Source organism: Elgaria multicarinata, chromosome 2 (genome assembly GCF_023053635.1).
Source record: "Elgaria multicarinata webbii isolate HBS135686 ecotype San Diego chromosome 2, rElgMul1.1.pri, whole genome shotgun sequence".
NCBI lineage: Eukaryota > Metazoa > Chordata > Lepidosauria > Squamata > Anguidae > Elgaria > Elgaria multicarinata.
In genome coordinates this window covers 54,274,013-54,294,607 of record NC_086172.1, presented here as the reverse complement: position 1 = coordinate 54,294,607, position 20,595 = coordinate 54,274,013, and the positions used below count along the sequence as shown (strand labels likewise).

Here is a 20,595-nt window from a genome sequence, read left to right as displayed (position 1 = left end):
TCATTTAAAAAACTAAGCTCTGGCAATAACCAGATGAAGTTCCTAAGCAGTTATTTCTTTATTCAGTAGCAGACGAGTGAATCAGTTGTGCCTAATTAAACCCAATCCTCTTCTTTCTTTTAGAATGTTTACATCCTAATCACATACAATGACACAGAGATGTCAGCCTTTAACTTTTCTAGTGATGTCAAGAACAAAATTATTGACCTTATAAAGTTGCTGTCTTCAGCTGTACAGAGTTGGCATTCTTCTCTGGAGTGTCACCAGTAGTGTCTGGAAGTCACATTCTGCAGAAGAAAGAAATCTTGAGTGTAGATGAGTTATTTCAGTTAGCGTAGCAGAAAGCAGTTCATGGGATTGTAGAAGGTTTTTTTTAAAAAAAAAATGTGTAAGAGCATTTTGCATACAGGAAAAGGAAGAGAGCTGGCAAAGGATCATCTCAATTGGCTTTTGGGTCAAGTAGGGCAAATAGGCTTTTTTATGTCTGTTGTACTAACATAAGTCTCAACCTACAAGTTTTGTATCTGTTGGCTGGTTCACGCAAAGCTTTAAGTTGGTAGTGTCATGAGTGATGAGGAAGTGAGATTGTGCTTCCCTTCTCTATCTCATCAAAATTGGTATGGTATACTACACAGATTGGCTCTATGCACTTTTTCTCTATTCCAACATTACATTCAGTATGTGAATATCAGGTAGGTCAGGCACCCCCAGTGGGCATGTATGAATCAACTTTCTCACTGGTGTTCTGTGCGTGAATTGGCCCTGTATCTTGAGGTAGCAAACATTATCAAAACTTCCGTTGCATTTTGGAAATGAAAGCAAGCATTTCCAATTATGTCCGTTGATTTTCCTGAGGGCTGCAAAGTAGTGTCTCTTTCTGAGGTTAAGAGTTTAGAATTTAGAATTAATCCCTTCATTAGCACTGCCTTCAGAGACTCTGCTACCTGCCATATTTCCAACCCCCAGTTTTTTAGATTAAACTTTATTATATGAAGAACAGCAATTGTGCTGCTAAGGGTAACATGAAGAAGGTAATTACCATTGAGCAGTCTGGATAAGAGGAAAATTAGGTAATTTGGTGGGTGGTGATCATGTCAAACTTCAGTGAGCTAATGCTAACTGAAAAGGATTTTTCCTATTTCAGATTGTTGCTGAGAGTTTTAGTTTTAATTATGAACTGCCAGTGAGGGTTGTGGAGGAGGATTTTTTTAATACCTGTATAAAATATTGAAAATACATTTTGCAACAGATAATTACAGGTCACTTAAACTACCTTCAATTTTGTTTCTAGAGTTTTTCAGGGAGTTAGTGGTCTTAAAGGTTAATTACACTCATTACTGTAGCAAACACTGAATGCTTAGTTATAATATGTACCTGTGATTTAGCACTAGACATTGAATATCAGAATTTAGGAAATCAAAATGTTCTCTTGTGAAGACAGTTGCTTTGGTACTGATTTACCACACATTAATCATTCCTGGACAGGCTTGCTATTGTAGTTATTTCTTGTAAATCCAAAAATGATACCTTCCTTTCTTTTGTTCCCTCATGAGTTGTGTGTAGGTATCTACTTATAATAGCAAGTAGAAAGCTACACTAGAAACTTGCTTTCCACTGTCACTTCCAAAGGGTTAGGTCATAGCAATGCTGGGAATTTTTCATTATTAGCACAATGAAATTTTCATGACAGCAGCTTAGTTGGTAAAAGATATTTGTTTAGCACTGAGAATTTACAATTGGATAATCTTGGAAATCTCAGTTTAGCAAATGTCCTTTACATTCTAGAAGGACAAGATACTTTAAAGAAAAGAATACAGAGCTGTTTCTGAGTATGGAATAAAGATGAACGCATGATATATCTATTCCTTCTTCAGTATTTGCAATATTTTTGTGTAGTTGGGTATTTCATTTTAAACTTCTAAGATAACTTGATGGATGACATGCCATGTAAAATCCTAGTAAGAAAGCATTGGTAAAGTCACCACAAAGAAGCTATATTTGGGTAGCTGTCTTAGTCCATTGCAGCAAAAACAATGAAGGACTAGATTTAGATTTGCCCCTCTATCAACAGAGGAGCCCCTTCCATTGGCACAAGGAACTGGGATCTAGCGGAAGCTTCCCAGAGAGAGGAAGGGTGGAACAGCAGTTTCCTATGATTCCCCCTCCCCCCTTGCATCCTTCCAGTCCCACTTCCCAAACTTTTCTGGAAGGTCCTCCAACCACCTAGAAAATGATAGAAGGTGGTGCTCAGCCAAAAAAAAAAAAAAAAAAAAATCACTGTCCAAACATCTTCTCCAGCACCAGAACTCTGATGAACACAAATCTAGATCCAACCAAAAGAGCTTTGTGGCACCTTCAAAATTGAACAGATTTAGCAACAAAGATGCTTGTGGCCTGAAACATCGGGGGCAGAAACAGAATGAACGCCCCACCCCCATTATGTTCTTGGCTGGTTAATTTGTAGTTGTTGTATCTATTCGTTCTGACAACATAGTTATGATCTTTAAAATAAAGTGATTTATCTCTGATTTCAGCTGGTTCTGAGAAACCACTAAATATGTGTATGAAAAGAAGAGACTTGTAATCTAAGCCCTTAAAGGGATATTGAAGATTTAGTCCACATTTGGGCCCTTTTATCACTGATTTTGTTGAGCTATTGTGTCTGCAGGAGAGGCTGTTCCTGAGGATGAGCAGATCAGCGCTAAAGACCAAAAGAACTTGGAACCATGTGACAATACGCCCATCATCGATAATATTGTACCTGTTGCTGCCAGTATCTCAACTGAAGAAAAGCAGAAATATGATGAAGAGATTACTAGTCTCTACAGACAGTTGGACGATAAGGTCTAGAAATTATTTCCTTTTCATTATTCTTTGTTGGAAACTGCTACAGAACATAGCAAAAGAGTGTTGTCATTAACTGTAAAACCACAACATGCCTCAAACTGTACAGAATAGACAACCAGTCTTTTAAAAGCTCATGAGCTTTGGTTCACTAGTGTTGGAAAATGTTAACTGAACTCCTTTCTTTTCTGTTCCAGACAACAATGGATTGTTTGACACTATTAAAATACATATTGCCAAGGCAATCTCTTGCTTCATGGACAAAAAGGAAGTAGTGGTTTCACTAATATAAAAACAAGCTTTTCTATTCAAAGCAGAACTTCTTTGTTTTACAATAAATCCTGGAAGATTGCATCATCAGGTTCTGTGTTATGTAAGCAGTAACAGCCATCCAGCTTGCATAAGATACCTGGGTTTTTTCAGTAACATGAAGAGAATAGAAACTATTTTAGTGGGTCACTGAGGTAGTTGTGGTATTGCTCTGAGGCGTAGTTCTCCCTGAGGTGAAAGACCTGTGTCTGGCTGTACCAGTTCATACCGTAGGTGGGTGTTTTCATATTTTGAATGTTCTTCAGTGCAACCCCACCCACACATGTAATATTTTATATGTCATGCAGAAGAGCTCGAACCTCATCTTCTGTGTGTAACGATGTTTCTCTCCTTCCCACATGAGAGAGCATTTCATCACGTGAGTCTCACATGCACTCTAAAGTGGCACAATTGGGACATAGGCTCTCTGCCTCGGTGAAAACGGAACTATGCAACAATTGCCTTAATACTGAGAAGGGGGTAGATTTTTCCCCAATGTGTGGTCATAAACTCTGTTACTAAAACTGTGTGTAGATTCAGTAGATACACAGTAAATACCTTGAGGGTCATTTTGGGGCAAAGTAGAGATAAACATTTAATTAAATAATAAATACATAAATAATGACATAATGATTCTATCACAAATATACACAAAAAGAGTGATTATATATTGCATTGAAAGATCTATATCCACATCCTTTGTTTGATTTAGCATAAGTATCTAAAAGGAACTTTAGCTTTTTCTTTGCACCATGTTGTGACCTGCCATGAAGTAAAAGCAAATAACAGAGATAATTTCCTTCCCTCTGTTAAACATATGGTGCATTATCAATAGTTTAAGTATGTGAATTTTCATTTGATGGAAGTAAGGCATTTTTGTAGTACCTTCATAGCAGTGTGTGTGTGTGTGTGTAAAATATATACATATATACACACACACAGGAAGACATCTGTTTTGTAAGGAAAGGAGGTAGAGTGGACCTGTAATTAGAAGTGGTTGTCAATTTCAAGCGTTGTTTACCATCAGCGTTATGTAGTTATGATTTTGTGGTTTGAAAAAAATATTTCTCTTCTCTGTGGAATTGGCTACCTAGTGCAGTTCATATTACATTCATTAAATGAGGAACAAGAAAGGATTGATTAATGGCTCTTGGAGTTTACGCCTTTTAAGACTGATATATTTCATAGCTAACGATCAGAACAAAATTTTGTACTCTGCAGTTTATAATACAAGGAATATCTAATGATTTATTTTCCTGCTCTGTTTCTCATTTCCCTCCAGCATTTGCATCCATGTTTATGTTCGTTTCAAGATTTGCACCTTTTCATCTATTGCAGGATGATGAAATTAATCAGCAGAGTCAGCTGGCTGAGAAACTAAAGCAACAGATGTTGGATCAAGATGAGGTAAAAAGTAGACCAAACAATTTTATTATTAGTACTAATTAGGGATGGAATGCTTAGTCTATTTTCAGTTTTTATCAGCTTTGCATGTGTTCATAAATCCATTCCATCCAATTTATGTATTAATCTTTTTAAAAATTTCCTTTAAAAAAACCCTACTTGAATATGTATTTTTGAACATATTTACAAAGGATATATTTTCTAAACAAATTTTATTCTAAAATGTTATCTGTACACTGCCCCAACGTATGTATTGTGGTATGTTCGAGCTGAGAACTGCTTTAAAAAAAATGGATAAATGCCAGAACTGCCGGATTTGATCAACATATAAGTTCAGGAGGTCGAGATGGCATTGCAGACTCAACAAAATCCTTGAGTCCTCCTAGAAATAGTAACAGTAGTGCTACAACAAAGCAGATGTTTCCTGTCTGTTCTTCCCCATCCTTGCTTTAAACCTAATGGTATTGCTGTATCATAATCATAGTTTAGATTGCAAAATTGGAAGTGTGAATCCAGAATACATCAGTTATTGGAGCCTTTGGAAGCTCCTCCTTGATTGTTTTAAAATTTTGTCCATACTAATGCAATACTACTAGGTTTAAAATGCAGGTCAATAACTGGAACTCACATGACTACATCCAGCCCCCTGAGACATATCAACTATAGCACTTCAGTTGCCACCATTGAGTGAGAAAAGGTGTAGAGGTGTAATTGGAATCTATGGAAACAGAATTTTCCAGTATAATTGTTCAGGGGATGGGAATTGATGCACTAGTCTACATCTCTTCAGTTGCTTCTCAAAATACCCCTCTAGGAATATTCAGTATAGACAAGGACTTTGGCCACAGCTAGACCTAAGGTTTATCCTGGGATCATCCAGGGTTGGCCCCTGCCTGAGCACTGGATCCCCTGTGTGTCACCTAGATGAACAGGTTTGACCCCTGGACGATCCAGGGATAAAACTTAGGTCTAGCTATGGCCCTAAAAACATTTAGCCGTATCTTTTCTAAGGAGGAAGTTTGTTCTTTGCTTTGGAATTTAGTGTAAAAGAACATTGTTTCTAGACAGACTTGTTCCTGTTTACTATCTTCTCTAGTAATCTCTGCAATTGTTTGTGAACCTTTTATTGGCTGCAGATTGTCTGCCTTAACCATGGTTTTCCTTAATTAGTCAGAGCAATTATTTCTGGCTGATTAAGCTAGCAGATTCACTGTTAACATAAGTGTTACGAAAAGGAAACAGGCTGTTCTAATATCTTTCACATTCCATTGCCACTGATTAAGTTTTTGCGTATCGCATAACCGTTTGTCGGGACTAAAACACACCATATGTTGAATCTGAATTCCTTCATGCTTTCATTGCTAAGCCAGCCTCCCTTAACCTGGTGCCCTTCAGATGTGCTGGACTGCAAATCCCGGCATCTCAGTGTTGTAGTCCAACACATCTGGAGGGCACTGTGCTAAATTAAGCAGGCTAAAGTTCTATACAGATGGAGAATAACAATGTTAGTTTTTACTATGAGCTTTTATTGTTTTTAATGTTTACTGTCTATGCTTTTATGGTTTTTAATGTATGGTTGTAAGCTGCCTTGGGAGGGCTTCTGCCCTGAGAGTCTTCTAAGAAATGTTTTAAATAAATTAATTAAATAGTAACAGATACCTTGTTGTAAACTGATTTTTTTAGGCTATTCTGTTCATTTGAAGTGATCACAGCCACAACCTTTTTTAACATATACATTTAACTATATATGGGGGTCTCCCCATTCGCCAAGATGGCTTTTCAAATATTGCCAAACTTTAGAGAAAGAATACCTAGTCTTCTATCCAGAAAAAATACCAGTGTCTCTTAGTTCAGGTAGGATTAATGACAGTTCAGGAATTATATTTATCTCCTTTATCTTCTCTTTTTGGCCCAGCCAGTAGTCTAAAAGTCTTGTAGACAATAGTCATGTATGCAGACTAGTAGGTGAAAGTATGAGGGGTATTATGTCAATAGGTTATTTGCTAAATTCACAAAATGCATATGCTTTGACATACAATAAAGAAAATTATTTTACCTTATTTATTTTATATAAATAAAATATCTCTTTATAATTTTCTTCTATAATTTAAAATTATGTTTCTATCATGTTGCATTTTGGTTTTTAATTATTTTGTCAACTGGCTATTGGGTGGTATAGAAATGAAATAAATGAAATGAAATTGTGTATAAAATTGACTTTGTACAAACTTCTCTCAACTTTTAGATGTAACTGCATCTTTTCTCATTAGGGAAAGAATGCTGGTTTAGCAGGAAAGGGTTGTAATTTAGCCTTTGTAGACCAAATGATTTCTGTGTAAGAGGTTGAATAGGGTTGACAAAGACTCCTATCTGAAACCCTGGAAAGCTGCTGCCAATGAATGCACACAATATTGAGCTACTTGGCCCAATAAGTCTGCTTCCTGTGTTCATATTAATATGATCAAGGGCAGGGTGGATTTTATTTAAATCAATTTGATTTAAATCACAATTTAAATCACTACTCAGAAAGACTCAATTTAATCATGTGACTTCCCCAACCCCAAAAGTGCACTCTATTACAAGACAGATGTCAGTAAATAAAGAGATGACACACAGAAGTTTGGGTTTAAACAGGGCCACATTTATTTAAAGATCTGCAAAGGGGGAACCTAAAGGGGCATCCAGTCTGGCCTGGTTCAGACCTTTCTGAGCAGGCCGAGCTATTCATGTCCTGTGGGTTGGCGCTGTACAGTTTGCCCTCCCACAGGCTGCCCCTTTTGGGGTAGGGAGACCTTCTGGTGTCACCCCCAATCCATGCTGCAAGTCTCAAGGTGAGGTTGACCTCAGAAGTAACCCTTATCTCCCAGCCCGGCCATGGGGCTCAACGCTTGGAGCCCTCAGCAATTACCAGTCACCGCAACAGTGCCTATGAATGCTCACCATGAGAAAATCCCTCTGGATGCCCGTTCCTTCCTGCCTATCATCAAATGTAACCAAATTAACAAGCAACGCCAAATCAACCTATTTATACTCCCAGGCTATCTTACAGTGTGGAGTAGGCGAAAAAACACATGAACAATTTAGAACATGAGCAAAAAAATCCTACTCAGCCCCAAATGGCGACCAGAGAACTCACACTGTCTACAGGGAGGGAGCCGTGAAAACAAAGAGGAAACTGGGAGGGGTAAGAGCTTATTTATAGGCCAACATGTATACCCCTCCCAGCTCAGTGGCACCACCTGCTTCTGGCCAGTCAGGGCAAGGCACATCTCCTTCCTTCCCCCACTTACAAATGCTTCCCCATGCCCAGGCCTTGCCGGGCATGGCAGAATGGCTCTTCATTGAATTTTTTGAAACTTAGCACTTAAGAGCTAAGGGGTTGATTCTGTATACATAGATTTGCAAAGGAACAATGGGATTGTGATCTCTGCAGACACAAATTCAAAGTTTTGAGAACTGTAAAACCAAGCATCTGTGATAATATATTCTAGATAGAAAAATTGCCCAATAATCTTACAGAAACCTCTGGAAGAGCATGACATTGTGAATGGATTAATGGAATTCATTTACCAAAAAATTTAAACATTGCATGAATATACAGCCTCATGCTATATAATTAAAAACTAATCCTTATTTCATGATAAATAACCTTTGGACTATAATGTATCTTAAACAGAAAACTATCTTTAGATAGATTTTTCCTCAAAAAGCATTTTATTAAAAAAAATCTGATTTAAATAAAAAAAATCCATTTTTTAAAAAAAATATTTTTAAAAAATCATTGATTTTGATCCACCCTGATCAAGTGTACATAACCTTTTTGGACCTTGGGCACATTTGGTAATCTGAGAACTGCCCTGGGCACTACCACAAAATGGCTGCCATGGTTTTATACTGGTTGTCCTTTTATACTGTATTTTGTATTTGTGCTTTTAACCTGTTGGTTGTTTTATTATGGTTTTAATTTTTGTGAACCGCCCAGAGAGCTGCGGCTATTAGGCGGTATAAAAATGTAATAAATAAATAAATAAAATGGGAGGCATGGCAAAGTAACCTGCCCAAAAGACTGTGAGTACAAGGTTATTCTACTCTTTTTATTGAGGAGTATCATGCTGTATGCTAAAATTGCTCTTTTACAGTTTCTTGCAGTTAGTTTATTAAAGGTGCAAGCCTATGCATGTTTAGACAGACAGATAAAAGGCCTACAACTCCCAGCATGACCCTGGCTGGGGCATATTGGGATCTGTAGGACTTTTTATTGGTCTAAATATGCATAGGATTGTGCCCTAAGATTTCCTACCTTAAACGTCCCAAAGAAACTGATTTGGATGACATTTTTATGGGGGCCAATTAGTATGTCCTGCTTCTCCTCTGCCCTTCACTGTGACGTTTCATTGAAAAAAAATGTCAGCGTTGCTTCCATTCTGACATTGATATCTTCAGTGGCTTGGTTCACATGACATGCTAACCCCACACTCAGGTCTTAGACCTATGTAGCTAGACCTATGGTTTATCCTGGGATCGTCCCGGGGTCAACCCTGTTCATGTAAATGACACACAGGATATCCCGGGAGCAGGCAGGGATGACCCTGGGACGATCCTGGGATAAACCTTAGGTCCAGCTAAGGCCTCAGTGGTTGAGTATGGGTTGTTGTTGAACCATAGGTTGTAATTAAACCATGGGTTATTGTTTTCAACAACAACCCACATTCAACCACTACTGAGAGTGCATTCATGTGTTGTGTGAACCCAGTCACTGTCTTGTTTGTCACTTGTTGATGCCACAGGCAATTTCACCTAGGTCTTCGTTTTGACCAAAGTAGTATGGAATCTTAATGTCTTAATCTCTTTGCAGCTCTTGGCTTCCACTAGGAGAGATTATGAGAAGATCCAAGAGGAACTCACTCGCCTTCAGATTGAAAATGAAGCTGCAAAGGAAGAAGTAAAAGAAGTTCTTCAGGCTCTGGAGGAGTTGGCTGTTAATTATGACCAGAAGTCACAAGAAGTGGAGGACAAGCTGAGAACTAATGAACAGCTGGCTGAGGAACTGTCACAGAAAACTGTAGGAACAATCCTTGTTAATCTTCATATGTGTGTGTGTGTGTGCCTGCATGCTTTTTTCTGTGCTAATTTGTAAACACCTGCTATAAGTACCTAGTAAAAGGAACCTTTCAAAATGCCAGAAGCATTCAAAGAAATTGAAATGGTAGAAGTGTATATTGTAGCGATGAGATCGTTCTCTTTACCAAGACACCAGGCGTCAGATATAAGAAAAGTTACAAAATTAGTTCCAGGACCAGAATATAGAAGACAGCATTTTGATTGTCATTTACACTCCAGTCTACTGAATTTTGAAGTGGTGTATCCATTATTAAATTGTGTTTGCTGAAGTGTGCTCTGCCACAACAGGTCTTAACAAGGCAGTATTATGTGAATTACAGGCTGCTGGGGAGCAGTTTCTTTGTGCAAATGAAAAATGTTAGCAGGAATGGGATAGGAAATGAAATAGAAGAAAGATCAAGATTTAGTTTGTTTTTTGTTACCATTGAATGTTTTTTGCTGAAATAATACTATCACAAGAGAAACTGAGAAGTTTATTTACAATACAATTTATGAACTGGTACAGTTGTGAAAGTGAGATTATTTGCAAGTTTCTCTGCACTGAAGATGCATTGTGATGACTGAGATAGTAAGAGCAATCCCATTGCTACAATACACATTTCAATCATTCAATTTTCTTTGAATACATGTGGCAATGGCACAGTTCTGTGCACATCATTTCTGCCAAATCCCCATAATAATATGTGCTAAAAGTAAATGCAAAATCTTACTTTTAAATACAAAATCATATGCCAGACTTGTAGAGAGACGAATGTGTCTGACCTTTGTTCTGTGTGTGATCTTAAGATGAAGAAGAGACATTAGTTAGAGCTACAAAGGGCAAAAATTTAAATAAATCTAAGAAAAGATCAGCTTATTACATTTAGCAGTAAAGAGCTCAATTATCGTATGTTTTTCTGAGTGAAGTGTGATGGTCAACTCGGGCTGTATCACGTGGATTGGTTTTGGCTCTCTGGTGCATACGCTTGGGTGTTCAGGAATATGTACCTTCCTTTTTACATAGTTAATGCAGGAAACAAGAGCATAACCCAAAAAATGTAATTGTGGCAAATAATAATAATAATAATAATAATAATAATAATAATTTTATTTCTTACCCGCCTCTCCACTTTGATCGAGGCGGGGAACAACAATAAATGATAAAATACATAATACTCAATTAAAACATAATATACATTGTTAAAAAATATGTGAAGTGTCTCCTGGTTTAGGATCAGTAATTAATCTTGTAATGTTATCCATAAATTGTTTTATAGTCTGCCCTGACAACTACACAGAGAGAGTTGGGACAACTGCAAGAACTCAGTAATCATCAGAAAAAGAGAGCTACTGAAATCTTGAATTTACTGCTTAAGGACCTTGGAGAGATAGGAGGAATCATTGGTACTAATGATGTCAAAACGGTATGTTGGCTATTTTGAAGTGAATTATGAAGTGGTTAAGAGAAATATTTCACTTTAGAAATAGAATATTTCGCTTAGAAAACCAGTTAAGACTGAGTAGTTGTATTTATGCTAGGTTTTCCCCTTTGGAGCCTTTGAGAATGTTAAACACTTGCATCCAATTTCCCTACGTTACAAAACATATTTCCCTTAATTTAGAATAAACCATAGCCATTATAACAGATTAATGGCTATCCTTTTTATTCAGACCAATGTAGACAATATCCCAAACCTAATCCCATCTAGCATTTACTTGGGCATGCAGAGAAGTTCCCTTGCTCACAATAACTTTCCCATCCACTTAAATGGGAGAACTAACTAACTTAAGTTGCATTCATTTCAATGGGTCTATACTATGTAGGATGAACATAGGATACTAACCAAAACTTTTAAAAACCTTAATGTCTGACAAATGGAGATCAGTGTCAAAGAACAATACAAATCAGGCTGTTTTCTGTGTCTAATGCAAGCATAGTTCTACATTTCTTTTACAGTCATACTAAATGGAACTTACTGGTAAACTTTTATTATGCAACTATTTGATGTGTTCAGTTAGCAGATGTGAATGGAGTGATTGAGGAGGAATTCACGATGGCACGGCTCTACATCAGTAAGATGAAGTCTGAGGTGAAATCTCTGGTGAACCGCAGCAAGCAGTTGGAGAGTACCCAGATAGACTCCAACAGGAAGATGAATGCCAGTGAGAGGGAACTTGCTGCCTGTCAGCTCCTTATTTCACAGGTTACAGGGCATTCTCATTTTTTCCCTTCAGTCCATTTTCCCCTCCCCCCCAGCTTTCCTTCACACATTCAACATATTTCCCCCCTTATTTACTTCCTTTTCCTCCTTCAAAGCACGAAGCAAAGATCAAGTCTCTCACAGACTACATGCAGAACATGGAGCAGAAGCGAAGGCAACTCGAAGAGTCACAGGACTCACTTAATGAAGAGCTAGCCAAATTGCGGGCTCAAGGTACTCTGTTTTCAAGGTTTGGTGGTTTTATGTTTTATTTGTCTTGAGCTGTAAATAGCCCATCTGGGTTTTATATTTCTCAGCAGATGTTGGATTTTGGTTAGGCTTTTCTCTTGTGATTTTTCTCTCCACCGTTTTCCTCATTCCTAGCATTTCAAATTGTCTAATGCCAATGGCTTGTCTGCTCTTGTCACATAAAATCATATAATGGCCCACGTTTGGGTGAAAGGGCTCCTGAGGTTTAAATGGAGGAAAGTTACTAGAAAGAATGTACAATGTGTACATGCAGAGCTGAACAGGGAATGTGAACTACAGGATGAAGTAATTAGTTTGGAAAAATAACCACTGGACAAAGAGATTTCCAAGATAAGGCCAAAACCTGAGGCAATGGTTGTATAATTCAGGAATGTTGTCAGCCTGTGAAATGGCTGTCCAGTTTTCTGAGGGAAAGGTGATGTCCTTTAATATTCGAAAGAGTAATTTAGTCAAAAGATATGTTTTTTCACATTTTACAAAGACTTGGGAAGAAAGAGTATTTAAGATATACCAAAATAAACTGAGAAAGGCACGGCCACCAAAGAAGCAGCTAGCACATCTCCTGCTTCTAAGTATATGACCTGGGTTGTCTACCAGGTTCCCTTGTGACACATATGAATAGATTGAAATTAACTGCATTTCATGTAAATAAAGGTGTTCTAAAAGTTTCAGTGAGTTTTTTGAGTCTCGGTCTGTATCTCATCCCACAATCCCATAGGAATCCTGTACCATCTGATTAACAATATCTGGGGATCCTGCATAGTAGGTGAAGTGTTGAGTGTTTCAGAACTCAGCCTGCTCCTCACAGTGCTATAGCAAGAGTAGTGAAACAATAACAGGATTGCTTCACATTTATTTCTTTATTTCTAAGATTTATATCCTGCTCTTCAATCCTAATTGGCATTCACATGCTGAAATCTATGTGGGCCCACTTAAGTGATATACCAGACATTCAGGATTGGTCCAGAAATTGAGCCTAAAGATTGTTATATTTTGAATTAGCAGTGATTAGGACTCTGTTGGTGAAAGATAATCCTCGAATATGATATTTTTAGTAGGACAAATAGTATTAGAAAGGGTACCCATCATTTTGTTTGAAGAAGGCATCTTTTGAAAAACATAGGTTAAAACTAGTTCAGTTACAAATTGTTCCAGCGAAACATCTATTAATATGGGAGCTGATTCCCTTCGGTTTTGCTGTCATTGTAAACAAGGCCAAGATAAAAGTGTGTGAAGTAGAAATCATCTGTTTGCAGAGGGAGACTGTTTAGGGATTTGAGTGGTGTCTTGTTAAACTATATCACATTAAACAGGAATTACTCACTTTTTTTTAACAGAAAAAATGCATGAAGTGAGTTACAAAGATAAAGAGAAAGAACATTTGACCTTGCTGCAAGATGCAGAGGAAATGAAGGTAATATTAAGTATCTCCAAGATCTCTTCCAGAACTATGATTCTATGTGTACTGCAGTTGTGAGATCAGCTTTCCCTCCAAGAACACTTCTCTGAGTAATGATTAGGGTCAAATTATGTTTTCAGGTGTGCATTGGATGCCATTCTGTATTTTTAAAGTAGTATGTCAAAGGTGTGTGTGTGTGTGTAGGAACTCTGAAAAGGCAGGTTTCCTCTAATTGGGATTTGCTGAGTGGCGGCCAAAAACTGTAAGACACGGTTTCTCTCATTTTAGAAAAAGTTTATTACGAGCAGTGCTGCAAGGTGACAATCCCTAGAGGATCTGAAGGACTGCCCACTAGTTTCAGGCAAAGCTAACATACATATAGGGTAACATCCTTAGAAACAACAGCAGAACTACCTCATATAACACACCAATCATAATACAGTAATAGGTAAGCTTTTCAACCAATGATAGGCAAGGATTGATATGCATGTGTAGAGTTTCAAGGATAGGAAAAACCAGATGATGGGTACTGCAATCCCGACCATCTGTTCCTTGTGGTCACATCCTTCCTGTCCTCACCAGGAGGCTTACACTCTGACTAATGTGTCAACACTTCTTGTTGGTTGAGCAATATATTTTTAGTTACAGTTTTGATTAAATTGCTACAGAAGATTTAATTGTTTATCGAAGGGGCTTACAGCAAAACAGGGTGGGCACAGATAAAATAGCTCACATACTCATTTCCTCGACAGTGTGATTAAAAATAACCTTATTTATTTATTTATTTATTTATCTATGTTCATTTATTTATTATTGCATTTATATCCCACCTTTTCCCCCCTCCAATGAACCCAAGGTGGCATACATCCTCCTCCTCTCCATATTATGATCTGATATTGCATGTTTGTAGTGTGGCAGAGGAAGGGCCCTTCCAGGTGAGTGTGTGTGTCAAAAAACAACAACCCTGTATTCCATGCTAGTCCTAATTCAGTACCAAATTTATTTATTTATTGCATTTTTATACCTCACAATAGCGGAAGCTCAGAATTCATGATTATATAATAGGAAAGGTACTTTGCAGCATAAGGGTGCAGGTAATAGCTATGCTGATATTCACTTTGGTTTTATATAAATGGATATAGGAGTCAGTGATAAGAAAAAGCATACAGCCAGCAAGTAAATGATAATATACATTAATGTTCTTGAGATGATGATCAAGAGGCTGAATAGCACAGTATGGAAAGCACAGCCACCAAAACCTTAAAAAAAAAGTGGCATGGTGTCTTTGTGAGGGTTCAGTGGGATAGAGCTGGTTAGGCCAAGGGACGATCTAGTACGTGCTCATGACATTTGTGCCATAGAAATGGAGTGCTGGGACAGTATGATCTCTGAAGAACAGGATTCCATCCAGCATCTGAACATTCATTGCACTAAGCATTCATTGCACTACAAATGAGGTCTTATGTTTTAAACATACAGTGTGGTGTAGTGGCTAAGGTGTTGGACTGGGAGTCGGGAGATCCAGGTTCTAGTCCCCACTCGGCCATGGAAACCCACTGGGTGACTTTGGGCCAGTCATAGACTCTCAGCCCAACCTACCTCACAGGGTCGTTGTTGTGAGGATAAAATGGAGGGGAGGAGGATTATGTATGCCGCCTTGGGTTCCTTGGCGGGATATAAATGGAATGATAAATAAATAATTCTGTAAACTACTACAGTATGGCAGTGGCTCATAGGAACCGCTGTCAAAGTTCCACTCATCTCCTTACACACCTCCTTAACTCATCTTCTTAAACAGACCAACACACGATCTTGGTTATGGCAGCAGTACTGGAATTAGTTACTCTCCTGTGCATCCTAAGAGCCTTTTTCATTCACAGGACCCACAATCCTCAAGTTGATGGTTTATGCATGTGAGAATTTTGTTTTAAGAAGACAGAGCCAATTGGTATGTGATCAGGCAAGCCAATACTCACAGCTTAGTTTTAAAAGATGAGGGGCACCCACAGAAATCTCTGAAGTTTTGAGCTATGTCAGAAATATTTTGTGAAATAAAATATGATAAATGGCCATATGAGCAATGATCAAAAATGAGCAATGAGGTAAACCCATGTAATTTATTTACCTCCCTTTTGTATGAACAGAATACACTGGAACAGCAGATGGAGAGTCACAGGGAAGCTCACCAGAAGCAGCTGTCTAGGCTGAGAGATGAGATTGAGGAGAAGCACAAAATCATCGATGAGATCAGAGAGTAAGCTCACATTTCGCGTCCCTGTTGGCTTTCCTCTTCCATTTTTCCCTGTGTCTGTGTGTGTCTGAAAGAGAGAGATTGATCACACACATATGCATCTCTTAAGTAGATTTATTGAAAACTCTCTCATGAAGGACCCACAGCCCCTATTGCTGCGGATGTGTGCCTCTAGTATTTTTTTGCTGTTACTGGTTTGAATAAACAAAAGTGCTGGAAATTATTTTAGCCATGACACTCATAAAGTGTTCCTGCTTTGCAATAACTGAAAAGAACAATCGAGGGGAAAACTAAAATAATGTGAATTCCCAAGGCTTGGACAAAAATGTAGATACGGAAATGCTTTGAAATAATTTTGCTTTGAATGTCGTTAGAACACAGTTTCTGTTCAAAGTGCTTCAGTGGCTGATACTGAAAAATTAGCTAAAGGTGATGGGGGATCTGTTCCATGGCAACGACATATTGGGAGTGTAAAGGAAGGCAGAGGGAGACGTGATTCAATCCGAACCATGTCGTATAGAAGCTGCCACCATCCCCTCGAGCCGCAGCCTGAGTCAGGGAATTCCCAGAACTGCTTAGACTCTTAGGCACAAGGAATTAGGGACCAAGCCAGTTCCTTCAATTCCCCAAGTCCAGGACAATATAAGTTAGCAGCACCAACCACAGAGTTTTACTGCATTGAGCACAAGAAGACACAGCTTTAAGAGGTAGGTAGTTTATTTACAACTGAGGGAAAGGGGAATTAGAAGTTACAAATGCCAAATTAACTACAAAGGAGTTGCAGAGAATGATCAGACAGTTGGAAACCCAAATACAGATAAAATGTAAGGACAACCTAAACTAGCCTATGATACTTACTTACCTTAGGGCCTTTCTAATATGCCACACTAAACTTGAAAACCTCCTTCTCTTGAGGAAAGATGAGAAGAAAAGGCCCTGGGCATGACAACACTCCCCAGCTTTATACCTTAGGCCTTGCCAGTCTTTGATATTGATGATGATATTATTATTATTATTATTATTATTATTATTATTATTATTATTATTATTATTATTTCACTTCATTTCTATACCACCTAATAGGAGGTTCACAACAATTCACTTACAACATTATAAAACTGTTACATAATATGGCATTATAATAAAATATAGTCTAAAAACATCTCGCATGCAAAATTTAAAACAATTTAAATAGCTGAAAACAATTTTAGTAAACTATTTCAATAGCAGACCTGTTCAAGACACCTGGCATAAGTGGCCCATCATTACGCCATTAAATGCCTTGGAGTAGTGGGAAGTCATAACCTAGCGTGGAAAAGATGACAGTGGTGGTGCCAGGCAGGCCTCAGTGGGAAGATTCATTTCACAGTTGGGGAGCCACCACTTACGAAGGCCCTCTGTCTTGTTTCCACCTTCTGAGCCTTCTTGAGCCTGAAATACTGTAATAAACCAAAATTGTGCAATAAACAGTGCCATCTTCTGGTGATATAGGTGAAACTTATGAGAAGGTTCCAGCAAAAACAGGGGAGGGGGAGGGGGAAGTGTGTATATTGTGCCAATAGTTAAACCTGGGAAGACTCCAGAAGACAAAGCCCAGGTAAATTTTTGCTAAATGCAGAGAAGCCCTTTATCTGTGCATATGCAGATAAGGTGAATGACCCATAGTGGATAGTGTAATACCCACAGTATGTATGTGTTCAGTTCCTATTTTTTCCTGAGCATCTAGGACTTTTGATAAGGTTGGCATTAAGGCCATGTTTGGATAGAGGAACTATAATTTATTTTTTGGCCCCACATCAATAAGCCATGCAAAAATCAATAGTGAGTTAAGAATTGTGGTCATGTGTGTAAATGGAAATTCTGTGTACGTGTACAATAAAGATCTTATCAATATAACTTCAAAGTAGATAACTTTGATCTAGTTGTTATGGCTTTTTGAATGCATGGGATTTTCCTTCCCCCTTGCTGTTCCATTTTGATTCTAGCTGCTTTTCTTTTGTTTCAGTATGAATCAGAAGCTGCAGCTGGAACAAGAAAAACTGAGTTCTGACTATGAAAAATTAAAAGTAGAAGATCAAGAACGGGAAAAGAAGTTGGAAAAGCTCATGTAAGTTAGCAGTGTAATCTTTTCCTTTTATGACTAATAGCTCACATGCCAACAATGTTGCATCCAGACAGTCATCCTCAGCTCCAGGTAACAGCATGCTGCTTGTGTCACTCCTGATCTGTCCTTGGAAGATATCTAATGAAGTTAGATGGATGTCCCATTCTTTTTCTAATACACCCTTGTTCCTGAAAACCTGGAGCCAGACTTGGATGTTGATTGCTACTCGCCATCGAGAAAATGCATAGAAAAATCTTTCTGTGTTTGAAATGGGCTGAGACTAGACCCTAAATATAATGCAAAGGTGGCATTGGGGGTTGGTATCCTTCGGCATCTGTTGAGGCTACAATGCCACCACTGGTCTCTTAATGCTTCCTCTCTTCTCTCTCTGGAAAACAGTGGGATTGGGGCCCTCTTTGTTCAGGTAGAGGCAGAGGCAGAGTGCAAGTGATTCACTTGCCTCCTACCTGAATGAAGTGATTGCTACATCTGGGGCTGTCACTCACTGCCTGCCTGCTTGTGTGCGGGAAAGCAAGTACCAATAGCTACTGGCAGCAGCTGCTGCCCAGAGGAAGGAGGCAGGTGTTGGCTGCTTTTGCTACCTGCTGCCTGCCATTCCTTGCTTGTCCGCTTATTCAAGTGGTGATGTCAGAGGTGGACCTATTAGGGGAACCCACAGGGGGCATCTTGCCTAGGTTTCCCCAAAAGCTGGAACCAGTCCTGGATGACTGCCACAGTAGTGTGAAAGACAGGGAGAATAATCATAGAACTGTTTGAGGATTGATTCTCTGCCCTGGAAATACTTTTTGGTAGGAAGCCCCCAGGATTTATCTGTGCACTTCCATCCTATATACGAATAGCAAACTTAGTGGCTATCTTTATGTAGCCAAAGTGACATCATCCAATCTCAAGGAGATGGGGGGGGGGGGAAGGTATCAACAGGCTTGGAGGGACCACAAGATTTGCAAAAGCACCCTCCCCCAAAAACCCATAAGGGAGGGAACCTCCAACAATGGCCCAATAGGAACTGAGCATTTCAGTGTCCATAGAATGTGTATCTTTTGGGGTGGGGGTGGGGGTGGAGATATGGAAAACCAGGAGCGGGGGGAATGGAATGGAATATTTTCGGAAAGGACATATCTGGCTGGAATCCTGACCAGAGGCATTCCACACTGCAATATCTTGTTTCAGATTGCATTTGTTCCTTGAGAAAAGAGAAGGCTTTTATGTTTAAATATTGGGAAAACCTTTGGCCACCTGTCACATCTCCCACGCCTTATGCTAATGTAACCAGTTAAGAGCTTTGCCTGCCAGCTGGCATAGAATCTCTAGTGCAGGGACAAGCTGGAGCAGTTTAGCTCCTGAAGGGTTTTCCATGCCTGATTGTTCTGATAGTGGGGAGAGCTAGAGACACTGCAACAAAGGAGAAAGCAGTAATCAGAGCACAGCATCCCAAACCAACCCAGCTTCCTTTTGCAGTGGGGCTTTTAAAAAAATGCAGGAGTTTTAGAGTGTTTGCAAGAGGTGGCTGCACACGTCCATCCCAGGAATGCATATGTCAGCTGAGATGAGCAAATACATTTCATTGACTTGGGTACCTTATCATAGAATATATTATTCAACTTAATTTTTTTAATTACCTTACATTTCCCCCTCTGTCTAGATTGCTTAATGATAAAAGGGAACAAGCAAGGGAAGATCTTAAGGGACTGGAAGAAACTGTGGTATGTATTAAACTAGCCTCCCTCTGTCAGGTATTTTCCAGATGTGTTGGACTGCAACTCCCATAATTCCCAACATATCTGGAGGACACCAGGTTGAGGGAGGTTGGGATAACCACCTATTTCACACTTCAATATTATATGTTTCCTATATTTTGCTTTGTGTCTCCTGAAAGCCAGTGGTTCAAACTGCTTCCTGGAACACATTTCTTCTATCCTTTTGAGTACCTTGGCTTCTTAAAATGAAGAATAGGGATGAATACAGATGACCTATTCCTGTGGTTGTTGTCTCCTGTGTTGTCTTCCATTGGTGGCTATTGCCTTCTGTATGATGGTGGTTGCAAGTGATGGGGGCTTATCATGTGATATGAAAAGCATAAGGTAACCATAAGTCACCTGTCACATTGATATTCAATTCCAAGTTGATACCAATAGAATACCTTCCAACGGATTTTTATTAAGCTGTGACATATATTTGGGTCTCAGTAATATCAGTAAAGTTAGAGGTTAATCAATGAAATGGTTATATAGTCTTTTTATGAAATATTCTTCCTGTATTCAGTGACACATGTATAATTTGCAAATTCTGTCACCTTTAAACAAATCTACTGTGAAACAATATTTGGCCCCAATATCAAACCTATACAGGAGCAGTTATGGTGGGTGTGCCATGCATTTACAATGGTGTGTGCATGTGTTTGGCCCTGATATTTATTTATAATTATTTTTAGGCCAGTGGGTAAAACCCTCTGAAGGCAGTAGAATGGAAAAGCTGTGAGCATAACCATCTCCATTGCCTATTTTGAAACAGTGAAGTGTTAGGAGGAGGGAAGAGATCCAGGTTCAATTTGTCCTGTCCTTCAAATATGATTAGCACAGCCAAGGCTGGCCACGTTTTTTAGATTCATGTATGCAGGGACCTAATCTTGCAGAGATCACTGTGCATATACAATGACTAGTGCAGAATGTGGTGTTGTTTACATTCTATAGGA

The 20,595-nt window shown here is 38.7% G+C and overlaps 1 protein-coding gene across 2 annotated transcripts in view; it reads left to right on the top strand.

Moving 5' to 3' along the window:
• KIF5C (kinesin family member 5C) overlaps positions 1-20,595 on the top strand; it is an 84,504-nt gene that overhangs the window by 50,174 nt on the left and 13,735 nt on the right. For both annotated transcript variants that reach the window (XM_063116567.1, XM_063116568.1), the window contains exons 12-21: positions 2,669-2,844; positions 4,492-4,560; positions 9,413-9,619; positions 10,935-11,081; positions 11,673-11,861; positions 11,975-12,092; positions 13,466-13,542; positions 15,672-15,781; positions 17,784-17,885; positions 19,546-19,606. In XM_063116567.1, the coding sequence (XP_062972637.1) occupies positions 2,669-2,844; positions 4,492-4,560; positions 9,413-9,619; positions 10,935-11,081; positions 11,673-11,861; positions 11,975-12,092; positions 13,466-13,542; positions 15,672-15,781; positions 17,784-17,885; positions 19,546-19,606 (1,256 nt within the window). The remainder of the gene's footprint in view (positions 1-2,668; positions 2,845-4,491; positions 4,561-9,412; positions 9,620-10,934; positions 11,082-11,672; positions 11,862-11,974; positions 12,093-13,465; positions 13,543-15,671; positions 15,782-17,783; positions 17,886-19,545; positions 19,607-20,595) is intronic.